Below are 20,015 nucleotides of genomic sequence, written 5' to 3' on the forward strand. Positions count from 1 at the left end.
TTATACAAAACGCAATCTTATATATGACACACATACAGGTCACGCCACCACACCATGCCATATGTTTATCATACAAGACTCAATCTTATACGTGACACGCATACAACTCACACCGCCATTCATGTGTTTATCATACAGTACTCAATCTTATATGATTGTCATACAAAATTAAATCCCCCATGTGGCACACATACAGCTCACCAGTCTTCCTGCAGGGCACTACAAAGATTCTTGCACAAATTGGCCAGGATACGGCCATAACAGAGCAGCAGGTGAAGATTGTCAAACAGCAACTGGAGAAGATTAAGAAGTTGAAGAAGCTGCTACCAGAGTATCAGGTGAATAAATTGACTGTCTCTAGGTTAATGGCCCATCCTCTTCTTCTCTCTTAGGTTTATGGCCCATCCTTTTCTTCCTTCATAGGTTTATGGCCCATCCTTTTCTTCCTTCCTAGGTTTATGGCCCATCCTTTTCTTCCTTCATAGGTTTATGGCCCATCCTTTTCTTCCTTCATAGGTTTATGGCCCATCCTTTTCTTCCTTCCTAGGTTTATGGCCCATCCTTTTCTTCCTTCATAGGTTTATGGCCCATATTTTTCTACCTTCTTAGGTTTACGGCCCAGCCCTTCCTACCTTTTTAGGCTCTCAGACTAATGGTTGTTAGGTTCATGAATATCCCTTCCTAGGTTGGAGGCTAGTTCTTTCTTTAGTCATAGGCTACTCCTTCCTCAAGGTCATCTTTTCTTAGTATCATCCACTTATAGTGCATTCAGATGACTTTAGTGAGTCCTTGTGATAAACATAGTTCATGGATCCTGTCTGATTCTTATTAATGTAAATAAGATATGCAAGTTTGCAATGCAATTTTCTTCTATGACTTCAGAAGGCTTTTATATAATAAAAATTTAAGCTTTGTAAATTTATTTGGAAACTGAATTTTAATTCACTTCGAATTTTATGGAGGTATCCAAGTTTCTGTATCAAGGACATCACCAGACTATAGTAAACAGTGATCAGGTTTTATTGAGTTGCAACTCTGAGTGCAGATTAAACTTCCAACATCTCTGTCAAGTGATCTTCTCATTTACTTCAAAGTATGTAATGTTGTGCTGGTTGACAGTCAACAATATGTAAATTAGAGAAGTAGGTATTTTTATGATGCAGGAAGGTATTGTTACACTATCCACTGGTTTGTTGTCATTATTATTTAATTGTATCACTATTGCTAAAAATTTATTGTATAACTCATAGAAAATCTATTTATGAGTGCATTAGATCAGTGATTTTCAACCACTGTGCCGCGGCACACTAGTGTGCGTGAGAGATCCTCAGGTGTGCCGTGAGAAATTATCTAAGGTCCCTTTTTAAATACAGGTTCCTCAGGCTCTGAGGCAACTTATGCGGTAGGAGTGTTGTATTTGAATGCCAAGGCCTTGATGTAGTAGGCTAAATATCCAGGCACCATGATCTAGGTGCATCTACTTTAGTGTTTGATGCATAGTCAATGCATAGTCAATGCATTTAATATCGGCCCACAAAACTCAAAGTCCATCGAAAGGGCGTTTAGTACAATATGCCTAGTTTGGCACCTCTGATTACTAACTAGTGTGATGAATGTCAAAGTGTCGCTCAAATCAATGATATACAGCCCCTAACTGAACTGAAACAGGATCGGGTTTAAAACTAAGATTTGCTGATCCTCCTTTGGACAGTTTTTGGTTGACTGCTGCCAAGGAGTTACCCATTCTGACCAACAAAGCTATTCTCACATTGCTCCCATTTTCTACCACATATCTGTGTGAGCTGAGCTTTTCAAGCCTAACTTCTATAAAAACTAAAAGCAGAGTGAGACTGAGAGCTGTTGAAGAAGAGCTTCGTGTCTTTCTTTTATTCCTGCCAGGATATTGGCATTATGTTTATCTAAACAGGCCCAGGTTTCACACTGACTGAGTATCAATAAATTGATGAATTTTATTGTGATTAAATATACTGTTCAAAGTGTCATTTTATAAAATTTTTGGTTAGTGGTGTGCCGCAAAAATTTTCCAATGTAAAAATGTGCCTTGACTCAAAAAAGGTTGAAAAACACTGCATTAGATAGTTCATGAATTGTGGTTTCAATCATGAATGTGAAATTGTAGCATATTTTTAGTTACGGTACAGTTTTTTGATGACTTGAACAAATTTCATTTTTTGCTTGTCCCTCAGATTGCACAGACAATGTTTTCTTTAACAAGTTATAAAAATTTCTCATATACATTTCTAACCTAAATGCCAGATAATCTGCAATGACTTGTCAGTGGAAACAGGACTTGGCAGGTTTATTTACAGCTTGCATATTTGAAGATAAAGAGCCGTGTTATTTTTAATACAGCTCATGATCAGTATGTGTGACATCTATGTTTATATCTGTTTCACATCTAGTTAACATCTGCTCTCTTATCTTGTTTTCTTATACATGTTGTTGTGTATGATACCATTCACATCCATATGCAGGTCGCTCATGAGAGAGCGGTGTTTAAGGCAAGTGCTCTTGCCATAGACACGAAGAAGGTTGTAGAAGGCATGACCATGGAAAGTCTGCAGGAACTGAGAGCAATGCAGAAGCCAATCATAGAGGTGGAGGACTTGATGGCAGCCATAATTATGATCCTAAAGTCCCCCACAGCTGACCTGACTTGGCAGAAGGGAGCGAAAAGACAGATGGCTAACCTGGAGAGGTGGGTGTCGTGTTGTAGAAGTGATTGCTCACAGCCCGCTGTCTCTAAGGTTACATGTCACGGACAATAGGCAGCTATTGTTCAAGAGGTTATTACAGGTAGTTGTGTAGAAGGCTCTACCTGTTGGTCTACCTTTTTGTTACATTTATACCAATATATAAATGTAACAAAAAGGAACTGTGTAGGTGTTAAAGGACCTCTGTGAGTTGTTATCAGGGGTGTTTAGCATAGGGCTATGTTAGGTGTTATGAACTTTTGAACATGCACACCTACATTATTCCACACCTACATGATTGCACACTCACATGGTCGCGCGCTTACCAGATTGCGCGCTTACCAGATTGCATGCCTACACTGCATACCTACCTGATGACATACCTAGATGATTCCTCACCTATACGATAGCACAACTAAATGCGTGCATTAAATTTTTCAAATGTAAAACTTTTTATCATAGATTTAAAAATCAAATGCTGTAGGAATTTGTTAGAGCTTCTTTTACTTTTACTTTATTGAAACTCTGTTTGTGTTCTCAGTTTAACATCTCACACGGATAATTAAATTATGGTGACCTTTTGCTACCATGCCTCACCTTCTCCTCCCTCAATGCATCACAAGTACTTCAGTTGCGGCATTTCTAATGTGCATGTCATTGGAAGAGGACGGGTGTGTGTAATGAGAAAGGAGCGGGGTGCGTGTGTGTCGTGAGAAGGGCATGAGGTTAACATAAATATTTGACGACAGTTTGATCAGTTTAAAAGTGTATTATTAAGTTTCGAAGCTCCTAAATTAAAATTTAGATTCAAACAACCGACGTTGCTGAACTAGTTTTTCGGTTCGCAAAGGCTGCACAGGTAAAGTACATTCACAAGAATTCTTTTGTCCAATCGTTTTTGCTGCAACGTTTTACTTAATGTCAAAAAGAAGAACAAGCAAGCCATTGTTTGGAGGTAAAACAACAGATACAGGCTGAATTTTTTCAGCCAAACGGACTCACAATTATGAAATTATGAAGCTGATCTAATGTATGTCAAATATATGGCTGGGCTAGTCTACCTCACAGCTTTACACTATTCACTGTCTGTTCTGGTCTCCATTAACTGCCTTAAGTGTCGGTCACTGTGTTCCGGAATTTTCTGTTGTATATGGAATAGTATTAAAATATCTTAGACCCAATTTTGTTTTTTTATTGCAGATTCATTGAAGAGCTGAACACATTTGATGATCAGCAGATGGCCGAGTCAACTCTCGTCCTAGTAGAGCCCTACCTCAAGAAGGCCTCCTTTGACCCTAAGGCTCTGGAGAAGAAGTCCAACAACATAGCCTGTCGTAGTCTCTGTAAATGGGTACACGGTGTAGTCAAGTAAGCCTTAAATATCTCCTCTTTTCGACTACACGCAGTTCCGTAATGTATGATTTGATCAAAAATAGTATATGATACATTTTCATGTGATAGGACTATATGTATATCATATGCAGTTGTCTTGTACCATAAAATCACTCAAATAAACATCTAATTCCATGTTATCTTGAAATTGCTGATGGTCTTCATTGAGTGAAAGATGATGAAATGTTTTTGCTAACAACACACTATGTTAGGCCTACTATTTAGCGAGGGGGGGGCGCTACTTTTAGCTTTTAGTGGCATTTTAAAGTTGGTTCTCTGCCAACATTTTCCTGCTGTAAACTTAGCCATAGTTGTAGGTTAGATTAATGTTTGTTGCAAACAGGCTTTGATCTTGTCATGCAGCTGCAGTTTGTCTGGCCAATGTTCTAAAATTACAATATGACTTGGCGCTTTGTCAAATGCATTGCGCTACGACTTGTTTAACCAATAGAAGTTATGTTCTGTATGACTCCCTCTAAGTCAGTCTCTAACTAGTATCCTGAATTTACTACAGCGATAGCAAAGCAACAAAGATTCCTGTTCATGGCTAGCAAAAATGTTTTCTCCCCCATAGGACAAAGGTATAACCATACAAGCTGTTCCATTTTATCACTTGCTAGTACCATAGTAGTCTAGTGTGGCGCGAGAGCTTGTCTGGTGTAATAACTATGCGTGCAATTATACCAGAACACCATTGGGTGGTCAATCGGTGCAGTTGTTAGAGTATTGGTCTATCATGTTAAAAGTCATGAGTTCGAATCCAGTATAATGTAATTTTTTTCCCAACCCCTGACTGTTGCTTTGGACAGAGGAATAGAGTGGCACAACTCTTATTATAGTCCAGACTAGCTGAATGTCCGGTGTAGCACGGGTAATAACAAAAGTTTTAAATGAAGGCGCTTTGTTTATTTCTGTGTACTGTGTTTATTTCTGTGTAATTCATACTGCAGCAGCTGCAGTGCTTACTACAGATCTATACTAAATGCAATAGTATTGTTGGCCATGTCAGTTTTAGCGTTCATCTTCACGTATGGACACATACTTTATTTCTGGCATGGCTTCACGCATAGCACTAACAGCAGTGTTTAATGTGAAGCCTGAAAGATTGGTAGGTGTGATAAGTACATGTATGTACCCAATTAATTCAATAATATAGCCAGCTGGACAGCATAGTGTATTGGATAAATAAGTGTCTGAAAAACTGGAGGTTGTGAGTTCAAATCCAGGTTGCAGGGGACTTTTAATTCTCAAAACTTTATCTCCATAATGAGACACCCAAACAAACAAACAAACAGACATACAACAAACAGACAAACATTAATACTTGTATGGTTTAGTATACAAATAGCATAAAATGATTGAGTAATGGGAGATATTAGTACCCCTTTCAGTACTGATAGAATTTAGTGACAAATATGGTCGATCCACTTTAAACAAGCTAGGGTGTGTTTGTGCTTTTTAGAGAGTTCACAGGCTAAGAATTGTATTTCTCTGCACCATAATATGACAATTAACATTTGGACACTTACCACGGCCTGTTAAAAACTTCAAACAAAAGTTTTGCTAAATTATTAGTTTTCTGGGTCATTTAAACTAATTTATAAAACTAAAATTATAAACTATTTTAAATTATAAAATTAAATTATAAAAAATTAAAACTATTAGTCTGAGATACAACTCTTAACATGGGCATAGTCATGAGACCATCTCTGCTCTTGTCACCATTTCACTGCCTGTAAGTCCTACACTGTCCTGTATGACACATCGTAGGTACCACCGGATGATGATATCGAAAGTGAAACCACTGCATGACAAGGTTCTTTCTACTACATCTGCGGTCGACAATGCTGAGCATAAGATGGCCACGCTTGACTCAAAGAGAAAGGCTCTTGAAGTGAGACTAAAGGACTTGGCTAAAGGTTTTGAAGATGCGACCATTGATAAGAATGACCAAGAGGAGAAAACTGTTAAGATGGACCGTATGTTGAGCACGGCCGCACACTTGAGACAGGTATAGCTCAAATTTTAATAATACCACAGCGTTTTATCACATGCAAAATAGTTGCCTTCAAAAATATAACATTTTTTAGTCAAACAAAAACTTTTTTGTTTCAAATTTAAACAGCTTTATTTAGCATGCTCTTCAAATATTACTGTAATTAAACACTATTATAATAGCTTTCTGTTATTATTTTTAAACCTTTAAACCTGTTTTCTTGTATTGTCTAATTTTATTACTCAACTACTTCAGCTGAAGAGTTATCTGTCCATGAAAGCTGAGCACTTATTATCTATGTCACTACATACAATATCTGTTTACAAGTCAATTGAAACTATTTCAAGTCCTTGCTGTTGTTTCTTTAAAGGCTTTGCAAAATGAGACGGCTAGAGCAGAGCAGGTGCACAAGTCTCTGGGTACTCGATTGGCATGTGTGAATGGCGCAGTTGCAATGGCTGCCGGCTTTTGCACATACCTCGGACCTTACAGCCACAACTTCCGACGTATGATGCTAACTGTACAGTGGCCACATTGTCTGAGGGAGAGAGGCGTGCCTCTTGTCATAGATACGGTAAGTTGAGAATAAAGTTATATTTTTTTCTAGAGACAGGTTTGGTATTACTATGTGCTGCCCTTCAACGACATAATAGGTTAATTTATGCTGTGTTTTACTTCAGTATGAGGCGGTATCTCAGTCATGACTGGCTGGTAACTACGTTTGATCTAGCTGTACTAATAATTGTACTGCTAGCTGTACTACTAGCTGTTATATTACCTGTACTACTAGTTATTATACTAGCTGTACTACTGTACTACTAGCTGTTCTACTAGCTGTACTACTAGCTGTATTACTAGTTGTATTACTAGCTGTTCTACTAGCTGTACCACTAGCTGTACTACTAGCTGTTCTACTAGCTGTACTACTAGCTGTTCTACTAGCTGTTCTACTAGCTGTACTACTAGCACACCATCAGTCACAGTATTTACTGTTTATTGTCTTTTCTCATGTTGAGATTAAACAAGTCATTGAACTACCGTTGATCCTTGTTAAAACGGACTTTTTTAGTTTGTATATCGGACAAGACAGACAAGTTTGGGCATAGCAGTTGCAATCAAAGCGATGTTACACTCAAATAATTGATAATCAGTTTATGAGGATTTTAAATCAAAATCTAGAAAATTATTAAATGTAAGAAGCACTTGTCTATTGGAGCCATTTGTATAAATCACTTGCAAGAGTGAAATATGTTTTTCAATCATATCGTTTGTGAACTATTCAACTTTTATGGTGGCAAAATATAATTTTATATGATTTTTAAATATGTTAAAAACCACAAAATAAGCTTAAAAGAGTGAATTGCTGATAATTATTCACTAAAACAAAACGGTTGCTATACTTTGCGTAGATGAAAATTTCCACAAATGGGTAATTTGCTGTTACAGGGTTTGTCTAACCAACTTTACTGAGTTAAAAAATGAAATCTTATATAAACATAAATAAAAATATTTTAAAGTACATGTATATGCAGTATATAATAATGTACAGTATATAGTGCAATGTATACTAGCTAGCATTATTAATGGGATTTTTCTGACCTATAGACTTATGTATAGGCACATCGTTTCAACCGGACAGTTGGTTAAACCGAACCACCCACCACCCCTTTTAATCTGTTTTAAAGAGGGTCGACTGTACATGTTTATCACTGGCGCTGTTATCACAATGTGTTCAAAGATCATGCTAAGCAAAACATTGGTTTTTGTATATATTTCAGTGACGTATTATTTATCATAGGTGTAAATTATTAAACTGCTAGGTGCTGTTAGAGAAGTGCGAGTGCTGTAAGTTACAACTAAGTTATTTTCCTTAAACATAGATATTGCTCTGCATATTTGAAAACCAATGTATACATGAGTATTTATTAATAGGTGGACCACATCCGAGGTCGGGTTGTAGACTTTGCTATTGAAGGACTGGCTCCTGATTTGGACGAGTTTGATGAACCTCTTCCCGGTACTCCCAGGAGCTCTCAGAAGGCTGGTAGCAAGAGAAGCAGGACAGAATCTGCTGAAGTAAGTCTAGACAACTTCCTTTTCCATTTTAGATGTTGTCAGTCATTATGGTTTTTAGACACACGCGCTATTATCATTTGGCATATGTTTCCTGCACATAAATGTTGTTTCAAGCTAATCTATGAGTTGGCACAGAGTCAGTCATTGTTGATCAGGAAACGGAGAGCCCACCAGATGGTGGATTTTTGACGGCTGAGGAGGGAGAAGAGGATACAGCAAGAATAGAAGAAAGCACTGTCGTTGATGACCCCACCTTGAATCCAGTGGTTGAGCAGTCAGTGTCCAACACAGACAGATCTGCTCCTCCCACCAGGCAAAAAGATGGGCAGCCGTTAGAGCCTTTGCATGAGGTCTGCTATAGTGCATCGCTTAAGTTCTTCTTTTGTTTCTGATCTACTGCTGAGTAATTCTATTTATAGGTTTTATTCTCTTTATGCTGGCCACTTGCTTAGTTGCTGTTTTTAGTAGCTTGAACTTGGAAAGCTTAAAATCTAATATAAGTTCAAATATCAGTTCTGGTATGCTTTGAGGTATGATATTAGATTTGAGTTCAGATATGAGTTCAGGTATGAGTTTAGGTATGAGTTCAGATATGAGTTCAGGTATGAGTTTAGATATGAGTTCAGGTATGAGTTTAGATATGAGTTCAGGTATGAGTTCCGATATAAGTTCAGGTATGAGTTTAGATATGAGTTCAGGTATGAGTTCCGATATAAGTTCAGGTATGAGTTCAGATCTGAGTTCAGGTATGAGTTTAGATATGAGTTCAGATATGAGTTCAGGTATGAGTTTAGATATGAGTTTAGATATGAGTTCAGGTATGAGTTCTGGTGTGAGTTTAGGTATGAGTTCAAAACTGACATTAGAAAATAGTTACTATCTTGTTAATTATTTCCCAATTTAAGTAGTATTTGCCTACAAACCTTTTAGGTTTGGTTGTGGGTATGTATGCCTCATTTAATAGATACTACGCAATTCAAGTGAAAGTCACATTTGAACAAACTAGAATCGATAAAGGCTCTATCTGTTGTAACCTTATAATCACAAGCTATTGTTTTACTAGGAGACTGACACAGGTTATGGCTAATAACCCAGCTGGGTTACTAGTAATAAACATTGAAATGCTAGTAAGATAATTTAAACTCCCACACAAGTAGATATTATTTATTACCAGGTATAATTTTTTGAAGGTCAATCCTGAAAAAAATAGTAGTTAACATAGTCAGGAGCAGAAGTAGGTGGTCAGTAACAACCGATTATCATTTTATTGTTGTTCCTCCAAATATGCTCAAAATAGAAATATTTACATAACAAAACTATATAGGCAACTCCTGTTAAAAGGGTTTGGTTGCTGTAAGCGTGGTAAGATTTCGTGACTCAGAGCTCTTTTGTGCTTTGGCATGCTGAAATTAAAATTGTACATTTTTTGATGTGAGATTTTTAACGGAATGAGAAAATCAGCAATTTCTGTCAAACGATAATCATCCAGATAATGAATTATTGCTAGAAGCTGTCAAATCTGTTTTGATGAGTGAGATGCTAAACGATGCCACAGGTTGAGGAGCAGCACTCTGACAATGCCAAGTCTCAGAAATCCTCCGCTGGAGACGTACAGCCAGCGCAAGACACTCTTTTTGATGAAGCAGTAACAGTCTCAGCTGTTGTCACCAAGCTTCAGTACAAGTCTTACATGAGCAGCCTTGTCAAGCTCCTCGTCGGAGAACCGCTTCAACTTAAATGGATCAAGAAAGGTAATGTTGAAAAGTTTTTGAACAGTGGAACAGTGCAGTTTTAATAATTTATTAGTTTAGAATGTCTGTATTTACTATTGACTAATATGTATCTACCTATCTACTATACTCTTGCTAATCTGACACGGTAGGTGATTCAGATTACAAAACAGAAGCATAAACTCAAACTTAAATAGAAAAAGGAATGACAACTCTTAGATTTGAATGTTATATCTTAATGAAGTTTTCACCAGTACAATATATTTCTATTTATCTACAGACATGGATATTCGTCAGATGGAGAATGCAGCTATTCTGGCTTCTGCATGGCAAAGTCCAGCTTTTGTCATTGACCCTTACAACGAGGGAGAACATTTTATCGCAGACTATTCTCGAGCCATCCACCGCAAGGCACTTGTTGCTGTAGCTGACAACGCGTATGTTAACTTTCACTCTAAATAACTAACTCAATGACTGAAGAGAAATCATGCAGTTTATACATCTCAACTTTTGTTAAGATAAATATGAACTTTGGCATTTGTATAGCAAAGCACCTTGAGAAAAAATTGATGTGTTCTATTGTGTTAAAAAGGGTCTCATTTTAAAATCACCATTAATTCAGATACAAAATGAGGAACATCTTTTGTATTTTTAACAAAAAGGTTGCCAAAAATAGGTAAGGGTGTAGCAACGGACACACAGGTCTGACCAATAAAAAATTGGTGATGACGTATTTCGATAGGTTGTAATCACATGAATTTTAAAAATCTGTTGAAGTTTCTCCTACAGAGGGTTAAAGGATGAAGAGTTTTTCCTACAGAGGGTTAAAGAATGAAGAGTTTTTCCTACAGAGGGTTAAAGAATGAAGAGTTTTTCCTACAGAGGGTTAAAGGTTAAGGGTTAAGGGTTAAAGAATGAAGAGAACTGTGCCTTAAATTTTGATATGAAAATTTTCTGTTCATGGAAAAAGTTCCAAATATTATTTTGTGTCTTGAAAATTAATTACCAATATTTTTTTTAATAAAAATTTAATTACCAATATTATTTTGTATTCTACAAACAGATTAATTACCAATATTTTTCATTCTATAAAAACTAATTACCAATATTATTTTGTATTTTATAAAAATTGATTACCAGGATTATTTTGCATTATATAAAAAATTAATTATCAATATTATTTTGTTTTCTATAAAAAATTAATTACCAGTATTATTTTTTATTCTATTAAAAATTAATTGCTGATATTATTCTGTATTTTATAAAAAGCTAATTATTATTATTTAACCTGTAAAAAATTAATTACCAATATTATCTTGTATTCTATAAAAAAATTGATTGCCAATATTATTTTGTGTTTTATAAAAGAATTTACCAAGTTTACTCTCTTGTCTCTATGCGCTAGCAGTTACATATGTTTGCACATGATTTATTTATATTATAGCGTGGATCAGTCCGGTATAACAGCCTTGGAAAAGGCAATTATATCAGGCAAGCCTGTCATCATTTCTGGCATCAATGGTAAACTGAACAACCTTGTCATGCCTCTTATCTACCACTACAACACATTGACTGAGGACCATCTGCTACACGGTGAGGGCTTTTAGAGTGTAACAGCTCAGCACTGACTCTCTATTTCTAAATAAACACCTAGGCTATCATCTCAAGGATTAGATGATCAAATAATCATCTCATTCTGTCTGAAAATCTCTTGAAGAAGCCTTCGCTCTGCCCTGTTCAGATTTCATGTTCCTCATAACATGAGTGGTTTTCCTGGAGAGTTTATGCTACATATTGATGCTAGCAAGTCGAGTACTTGACCTAAATAGCTTTTCCTGTTGATATGCGCTGTCATATCTATGTCCTTATCTACCTATCCGATAAATTTTTAAACGAGTCTGTTCATTTGCATGTATGGTATGGTATGATGTGAATACTTGAAAATATATAATAAAAATTCTTTACGCCATTAAAAGTTTTAACAAATGCAAATAATTTATTTGTGATGCAATAACTTTGTGAGCCACAAACTTTTCAACAATAAAACAAGTAAAATTGAAGAACTAAAAGCAGAAAAAGTCTTGCGTAATTCTATGTAGAACAGAAAGTGCTTTTAATTGTTGGAATTAAAATTTTACAGTTATGAAAATATATAAAATTATTTTTAGGTAATGATTATTAAAAACTGCATGTTTCTAAACCTACTCAAAATATAAAAAACAAAGTATTTTCAACTCCCATGCTTGTAAATGCAGACAGGCTCTCTGTTTCTGTTATTCGCTGTTATTAAATGCTTTGTACGTAATTGTTTGCATTTTATTACAAGTCTTTTAAAATTTGCATATAATAATTTATACGTATGGTCTATTTCAATAATTTGTAATTATTAAAATCTTTCAAAACACCTTGTATATTTTGTTATTTTATTTACTGCCCGAGTACTTGTGCGGTGATACAGTCTAAACTGATGTACAGGTGAGCCGAAGATGATATCATACTGTGGACGCAGACTGTTATGTCACCCTAAGCTGCAGCTCTATCTATCTACTCAAGGGGCGAGGCCTCAGGTCGGGCCAGTTCTCTCTTCTCTCTCCACTATGGTCAGCTACAGCACAGACATAGACACGTTGACTGACAAGCTCCTTAAGAGGGCCTTTGCAAGGTCTGTTACAGAGTGTTTCCTTATGTATTAGTCTCATTCCTGTCTGATAGTTACAGTAAACTGGGGATGTTTTACTAGCAGGCGTTGTTCTGTAATTCCACCAAATAAAAAGCAGTTGTTTAAAAACTAAAGAATAAAAAATAGAATAATAAAGTAATAACAAACAGATAGTTTTTGCTATTTAAATGTTTTAATGCTGAAATTAAAATCACTAACTGAGAGAAAATTGCATCGCTTGGTTTAAATGTAGAGTAACAGCGAGCCGAAGAGCCCATCTTTTATGTTAAAAATAATACATTCTGTTGCATTCAGGCCTTTCATATCTACCGTATATTAATAAATCCCACTTGTGTGTGCCTGATTTCAGCTAAACTTTACACGCATATGCTCCGTGGTTTCTACCAAATTTCTAAAAATACTTGGTTTCAAAACTTCATCTAGTTTCTGAAAACCAGCATTTTAAACACCCACCTGCAGGCTATTTGATCAAATTGAAAGACATCCAGGGCATCACCTGACTTATTACAGTTGGTTATAAAGTTTTGAGAACGACTACGAGGCCCCACGTAATAATTTTTTTCACATTTGTAAACCAAACAATGTAATGTTGGCATCATTTGGTTAATAGCTGGGTATATGAGTAGACTTAGTTCCTTAAGGATTTAAGATAGAGCGCAGGGATTCTTGTCTGATCAAATGGAATGTCCCGTTGCGTGTATTCACTAGGGTCCTTGATGAACTGCTTGACTTTTACTAGTGATTAGTCAATCAAAGGTATGGATATTACCAATCAGGGTTTAGAGGTTAGAGTGTTTGACCCGTAGTTCACAAGAATATGTTTCAGTTTTGTAAATGGTTGTAAGTAGGAGTACATCGGTACGACTATTGTACCAGTCTGGTGAACCACTTTCTTAGTCTTAACTCGGAGTCTTCTTAGTCTTAACAGCTTTATTCCAACTTGTTAAAGCTTGTTCATATTTGTGAAGTATTCACAACTTGCCATAGATTGCTGGTACAACAGTTTACTGTCTAGTGCTACTACCTAGAGAGTAGTTTGTATGTGAGTATTTGCTCTCAGCATAATCTTGACCCGCTTTTAGGATGCGTCCGCAGCTTTATAAAGAAAAGCAGCTGGTACTGAGAAACATTCACACTCTCAAAGAGTTGCTCAACCAGATCATAGAGTATGCTAGGCATGACATGAAGGAGGTATCTGGTGGAAAAATCTGGAATGAAGATGATGTCAAAGTCATCGCAGAAGGAATGAAAATGAAAGAAGAGGTAAAATATTAAATGTTTTGCTATTTACTATAATTAGATGCCAGTAGCCTACTACTATCAACATTGCTTGTGGACATTGCTAATAATAGCATTACCTATGAACACAACTACTAGGAGTATTACCTATGGACACTGCTACTAGTATTATTACCTATGGACATAACTACTAGTAGTATTACCTATGGACACTATTACCAGTAGTATTACCTATGGACACTATCACTAGTAGTATTACCTATGGACATTATTACTATTAGTATTACTTATGGACACTATTACTAGTAGTATTACCTATGGACACTATTACTAGTAGTATTACCTATGGACACTACTACTAGTAGTATTACTTATGAACACTACTACTAGTAGTATTACCTATGGACAGTACTACTAGTAGTATTACCTATGGATACAACTACTAGTAGTATTAACTATGAACACTATTACCAGTAGTATTACCTATGGACACTACTACTAGTAGTATTACCTATGGACACTACTACTTGTAGTATTACCTATGGACACTGCTACTAGTAGTATTACCTATGGACACAACTACTAGTAGTATTACCTATGAACAATATAACTAGTAGCATAACCTGCAGGTACAGAGCACCTTAAATGTTAGTCTCAACAGGAGGCATGCAGAATATTTTATGTGCCGTGGCTGGGTACCTTGTGACAATTAGGGTACGTGTTCAAGGTGCCTCAGTAGTTCTTATGTGGTTTCAGTACCGTAAGCCTAAGGTAGAACTGCCCTATGAGCTGCTCTCACATGAACAGCTCTTTATGATGACCGTAAACAAAGTGCTGAAGAATGCCGAGGGTATAACAAGCATGATTCAAGCCGCTAGAGAAGCCCGCACACTGGTAACAGATTCGAAAACCTGAAGCTAAATGCACTAGCTCAAATATCGGCACTATTTAATTTTCAGCTTTCAATATTATTTAAATTGGCAATTGGCAAATTATAAAAATGGAGTCAGGATGGTTCCAGCGTTACTGTTTCAAGTTACAGGTAAAATATATACAATGACTGAAATGTACGATTTTTGGAAATTGTACCAGAAACCACCATTTCTGGTCAAGCCCTCTGAAACCGAGACCTATTGACATTGTCACAGATATATTTGTTTGCGACAGATGCAGTCAATGGCATGAATTTCTGCACCAGTCTGCGTGTTATTAGTCAAAATGAGTGGAGGAAACAGTTATGAACCATTTCTCCATCACTATACAAGTCACAACGCTTTCTTCGCACTGTTATTGACCTAGTCATATAGTTTCTTGACACATCTCTGTTGAAGGTCTATTTCTAAAGAAAGACTGTCTCAATATCAGTTGTATCATTTGAGTTGTCTGTACTCTCTGCATATGGTTCCAAATTGTTTAGGAAAATTACTAATAATTATCGTTAATTCATCTGAGACAAATTATTTTGTGAAGGTAGTAAAATCTAATAAGTGTTGTAAAGAAGACATCTAAGTAGAATTTGCTGCCTTTTGGACCACTACCAAAAGTCCGAAGTCGACTGCTGCCAAAAAATCAGTGTACCACCTAGCCGTAAACCTTTGCTTTTACCAAGCCTCGCAGTCTAGCTGTTGATTTGAATGTAAGGTTACCTATATATATTTTCTGTTGGAAGAAGACAACTCTTCTAAGCTTCTGAGATACTTATTTCCATGCAGGTAGCGGCAAAGTTAAGAGAGAACGTTGATCTGCTTCACAAGCTGCAAGCGCTGCAGGATGAACTGATGCCTGTGGCGAGGAGAGGTGCTCTAATATACACTGTACTCAGGTCTCTCACTGCCATTAGTCCCCATTATCAATTCAAACTGCCCCAGTTCCTTCAGATGTTTTATGAATCTGTTGGGCAAGATCCACCGCCAGATGTTTTTGTCGAAGATGAAGATGATCAGCAGGTAAATAACAACAGGGATAATGAAAGCTGTATACAGATGAGACCTTCTAACAACATACACTGCTCATTTTCACGCTCATTTCTTGTTTTTCTCTGGTTCTAGGGCTACTTTTAGCAAGACTTGATAACTTGTGTTGTTTAGATGTAATGCTTACTAACGCCAAACTGTCATAACAGCCTGTGCTCATCCGCTTTTGTTTTGCATTATTGTTAGCTTAGTGCATCTGTTGACAGAGTTTGAGTTTTTCGTACGAGTCAGACTTTGAAGATGATGAATATTGGGTAACCGCTTTTGTGATAGTCTTTAGTAATTGTATAGTTTTAGTTGCACATGTTAAGATAGCTATTTTAGGTATAAATAGCCTGCCTGAGTGAAGGTTTGATGTGCTGTCTTAGTTGTCATATGCTAGCTGCTTGAATCAAGAGCTCAGGTTTGGTAAGTCAGTACTGTTCGTATGTTAGTCACTAATATTCTAAATCTACATTTTATTATGCCTTTCGCTATCAGTCTGAGATTGGCTGATGCCGTACTCTAGTCATTGCTATTCATTAGTTGGAATATCCTTCTGTTAGTTTCCATTGACTGCTTTTCCAACACTGAGTGCTGAGCTTTTCTTTCCACTGACTCACACTTGGCGCTCAATCATCGCTTTATTTCCTTAGTTAGTGCTATGTGTACTAGTCAATGGAGTGTAACTATTATATCTGCCTGCTAGCTGTGAACTCCAACGTTTAAACTTCTTAGTCGTAGCTAATAACTTGTGTTCTAAATAAGTACAAGCGATTAGTCCTTAGCCCTGACTACTGCAAGTTAGTCTCTTAGCTAGTTAATAACAACTCTGATGTTAGTTGCTACTACCTGATGAGTCATGCAAACTTGGGCTTGTCATGGCTCGATATCTCCTGTATATACTCAAATAAATTTTTTGGTAATAATTTTTTATTTGTATTTAAAAGTGCATCGATTTTCTTCCTAATGGTGTTATTTGCAGGTTGCTTCTTCCTGTTTGATTTATCTTTCATCATGGCGGATTTTTTTCCATCAAGTGATCTTTCTAAGGATTGGGGGTTTACTTAAAAGTGAACTTGCAAATAATTTCAGTAGATTTTATTAGAAAGTATCAGTATTTTTCTATCATTTGCGATTGTTGTTTATGTTTGAGGGGATCTGACTGCCAGGATATTTCAAGATTAAAGTCGACAGAATTTGATTGTGGTTAAAATGCTCAGATCAAGTGAAAGTGTGATTATGATGTCTATAGTTGCGAAGAGACTGACGGAACAGAGACACGTAACACTGCAACTTCAATGCAATAGTCGATATTAGCTATAGCAACGATAGCAACTAGTGACTATTTTTCTTCTGAGCATTTTAACTGCAATCCAGTTTTGTCAATCTTAACCTTGAAACATCCTGATAGTCAGATAACCTCAAACATCAAAAATGATCGCAAATGATAGATAAATATCGATACTTTCTAGTAAAATCTACTGAAACTTGGTGGAAGTTCATCTTTAAGTATAACATGTTTTTCTCTGTTAAATGGTTGACCGATGTGGATTGATGTCACTATATTCAAACATGCAGGCAATGTGCTGAGCTTTATTCTGGCTACCAATGCAATTTTGTTTTTTTTGTTGTTGTTTTTTGCAGGAGTTGGATGAAGATGTAGTAGATGGCCAGCCCAGCAAATCAGGAAAGACTCGAGCCACTAGAGACCCAAATTTGGGCAGCGTCAAGACATCTGAGCCAACAGCTACAAACTCCAATGAGGATCCCGGTGGTTATACGGATGATTTCGAAGGAGAGGATGGTCATAGAGGTGAGATGCAAACTCCATCGAGTAAATCTGCTGCCTCTGATGCCAAGCCTGGAGACCATGACATCACACCATTCATGCAGGTAACTTTCCTTTTGTAACGCCCAGAGAACATGAATATATATGTGACTGTTAACATTTCAAGTATGCTGAACTTTTACAGGCTATGCATGCACATGTCAAACAATTTTGAAAATTTGTTTAGTTACAGCGAGCAAATAGCTCTTAAAACCTACATTTTCTTTTTCAGTAGTGTTTTTAGAAATGCAGACAAACTGTTTCTGTAACTTCTGAAATGAATGTAGAGTTCATATCATGTTGCACTATGCAGTGGATTCCTTAGCTTTTTAGGTAATTTTAATTTTTGAATGTTATTCATCATAAGCTTTTTTCTTGGTCAGCATAAATTTAAAAATCTTTAATGATTTTTACGGAAAAACCTTTAGGTAAATATTGAAGTTCAGCCAATTTACTGAAGGATATAAAATTACTTTCAATTTGGTCAGCTTTAACCTCAATTATTTAAAAAAAAAATTTTTACAGCTTAGCTAGGTCTATGTATTTAACCATTCTAAAATGTAAAATCTTTCTGCCTATAAAGAAAGAAAATGAGGAGAGAGAAGGAAGCAGAGTAAATCTAGGTTTGCTGTAGCTAATATACAAGCAATATATCCTATTACTGATGTCGCCATGCGTAACATAGTGTAGCTGGTGAATAGAATTTATATTAGTCTCAATTCTGAAATGTTCAGTCAGTCAAAATGAGCAAGAATAAACCAAACTAATAAAGACTGCAGTCTGGAGTGTTTGTGGTGGATCAGTTTTGTATGACTGAAAACAGTATGAGGCAAATAAAAGCATATATAAAATAACAAAAAATATTTTGAGAAACTTTTATATAAGAACACTACTGAATGCCCGGCCTTGCACCGGTAATAAAATAGTTTTGGTATAGAAGACTTATTTGTAATTGACTAAATTCTTTACTCAATGAATTTGAGTAACCTAAACTCTTAAGAGCTGTTATCATAACTTGAGCCTGCGATAGGAAAGAAGACTGCGTCAGGCTCTTTCAGCGTGCTAGATGAAGCGTGAATATTTCAACCAATCGGCATTGAAGACTGGCAGATGTAATAAGTACATGTATGATGTGCTAATCCTTTGTATAACAATGTGATTGTATTGCCTACTGGTGTAGCACTCTTGTCTGCAGATCTGTATGTTCTGAGTTCGAATCCCGTGCGAAGCGTAGTTTTTTTACATAACTGGACACACGACAGACAGACCAACCGACAAATGACAAACTCTAAGATTTATATATATAATTTGTTAAAAAATTCCAATTTCAGTTGAAATGCACTAAATAATGAGTATTCTGGCTTGCATGCATCATAAATAGTTTTGGGTGCAAAATTTAAAAACATTGAAGTTAGTAATACAAATTCATCAAACCTTTTTGTGTAGAAAATAGAGCAAGCTAAACATAGTACTTGATATAACAAATTCTTTTTGTTCAAAATCTTTAGTTTAAAATATAGATAGTCTAATAAAAAACAAGGATATGGGTTTACAAAGTTTATTTGAGCTTGAAGTATGTATTTTAGGGATATTTTATTAGTTTTCTATTGCTATAAAGTAAATCATGCTAGGTGCTGGAGAACCTACCAAGTTTTCCCACAGAAGGAGTTGACTACTCCTCGCTGCAAACAAACCAAGCTAAGCAGTGTGTAGATGCATTCACAGAGCACTCCATGAAATATGCCAGAATGAGTTTAGACGGAGACCACCAACTCCTGTTTAATGCTGTCATGTGTTTAACTGTGCACAAGGGCTCTGAGGAGTTGTTCAGCGAAGAGGAGTTGTCTTTGCTTACACAAGGTTGGTTTTTAGTTTCCAACTAACTATAAAGATTGCGATGTGAATGATAGAGTTTAAAAATTAAATAGATTATCCTTTTTGAAGAACCTTTTGCAGCAAAAAATTTATTATATATTATATTATATATTATATTATATATTTAGCAGTAAGACTGTGAAGTTGAAGATTTTTGAAAAATGTCCAGAAATTTGCAAAATAATTGCTGAAATCATGTTTTGGCCTCTTTTAAACGAATTTATCATCTTATTAGTGTAATCTTTTATATAGAAACATTTGACTGATGTTATAAGGTTAACTGTGTGTTGAAAAAACATAACAGTAAAAATATAACACTGTTGTTCACAATGTTTTACATACAACTATTCCTTTTGACTAGCTGAACGTTTCTGTCATAGTAGTCTATGTGTTTACTTGTACTTGTTCATATGTACTTCCACTAGTAGTTTATATGCACTTACTTCTACTACAGTAATACTTCAACTTACGAGTGCTCCAACGTACGAGAAATTTGAGATACGAGCCAGCTTTTAAGCAAGTTTTAGCAC

At 36.1% G+C, this 20,015-nt stretch overlaps 2 protein-coding genes across 2 annotated transcripts in view; both read left to right on the forward strand.

Moving 5' to 3' along the window:
* Nucleotides 1-13,769, forward strand: part of LOC137388922 (uncharacterized) — an 88,236-nt gene extending 74,467 nt beyond the window's left edge. Inside the window, 12 exon segments of the mRNA XM_068075423.1 lie at nucleotides 216-338; nucleotides 2,496-2,719; nucleotides 3,915-4,082; nucleotides 5,877-6,117; nucleotides 8,035-8,158; nucleotides 8,314-8,528; nucleotides 9,734-9,929; nucleotides 10,189-10,345; nucleotides 11,353-11,501; nucleotides 12,384-12,570; nucleotides 13,671-13,704; nucleotides 13,764-13,769. Coding sequence (XP_067931524.1) covers nucleotides 216-338; nucleotides 2,496-2,719; nucleotides 3,915-4,082; nucleotides 5,877-6,117; nucleotides 8,035-8,158; nucleotides 8,314-8,528; nucleotides 9,734-9,929; nucleotides 10,189-10,345; nucleotides 11,353-11,501; nucleotides 12,384-12,570; nucleotides 13,671-13,704; nucleotides 13,764-13,769 — 1,824 coding nt within the window.
* Nucleotides 13,698-20,015, forward strand: part of LOC137399100 (uncharacterized) — a 62,874-nt gene continuing 56,556 nt past the window's right edge. Inside the window, exons 1-4 of the mRNA XM_068085183.1 lie at nucleotides 13,698-13,851; nucleotides 15,540-15,773; nucleotides 17,427-17,675; nucleotides 19,242-19,470. Coding sequence (XP_067941284.1) covers nucleotides 13,771-13,851; nucleotides 15,540-15,773; nucleotides 17,427-17,675; nucleotides 19,242-19,470 — 793 coding nt within the window. The 5' untranslated portion in view covers nucleotides 13,698-13,770. The remainder of the gene's footprint in view (nucleotides 13,852-15,539; nucleotides 15,774-17,426; nucleotides 17,676-19,241; nucleotides 19,471-20,015) is intronic.

Source organism: Watersipora subatra, chromosome 1 (assembly GCF_963576615.1).
Source record: "Watersipora subatra chromosome 1, tzWatSuba1.1, whole genome shotgun sequence".
In the NCBI taxonomy this organism is placed as follows: Eukaryota; Metazoa; Bryozoa; class Gymnolaemata; order Cheilostomatida; family Watersiporidae; genus Watersipora; species Watersipora subatra.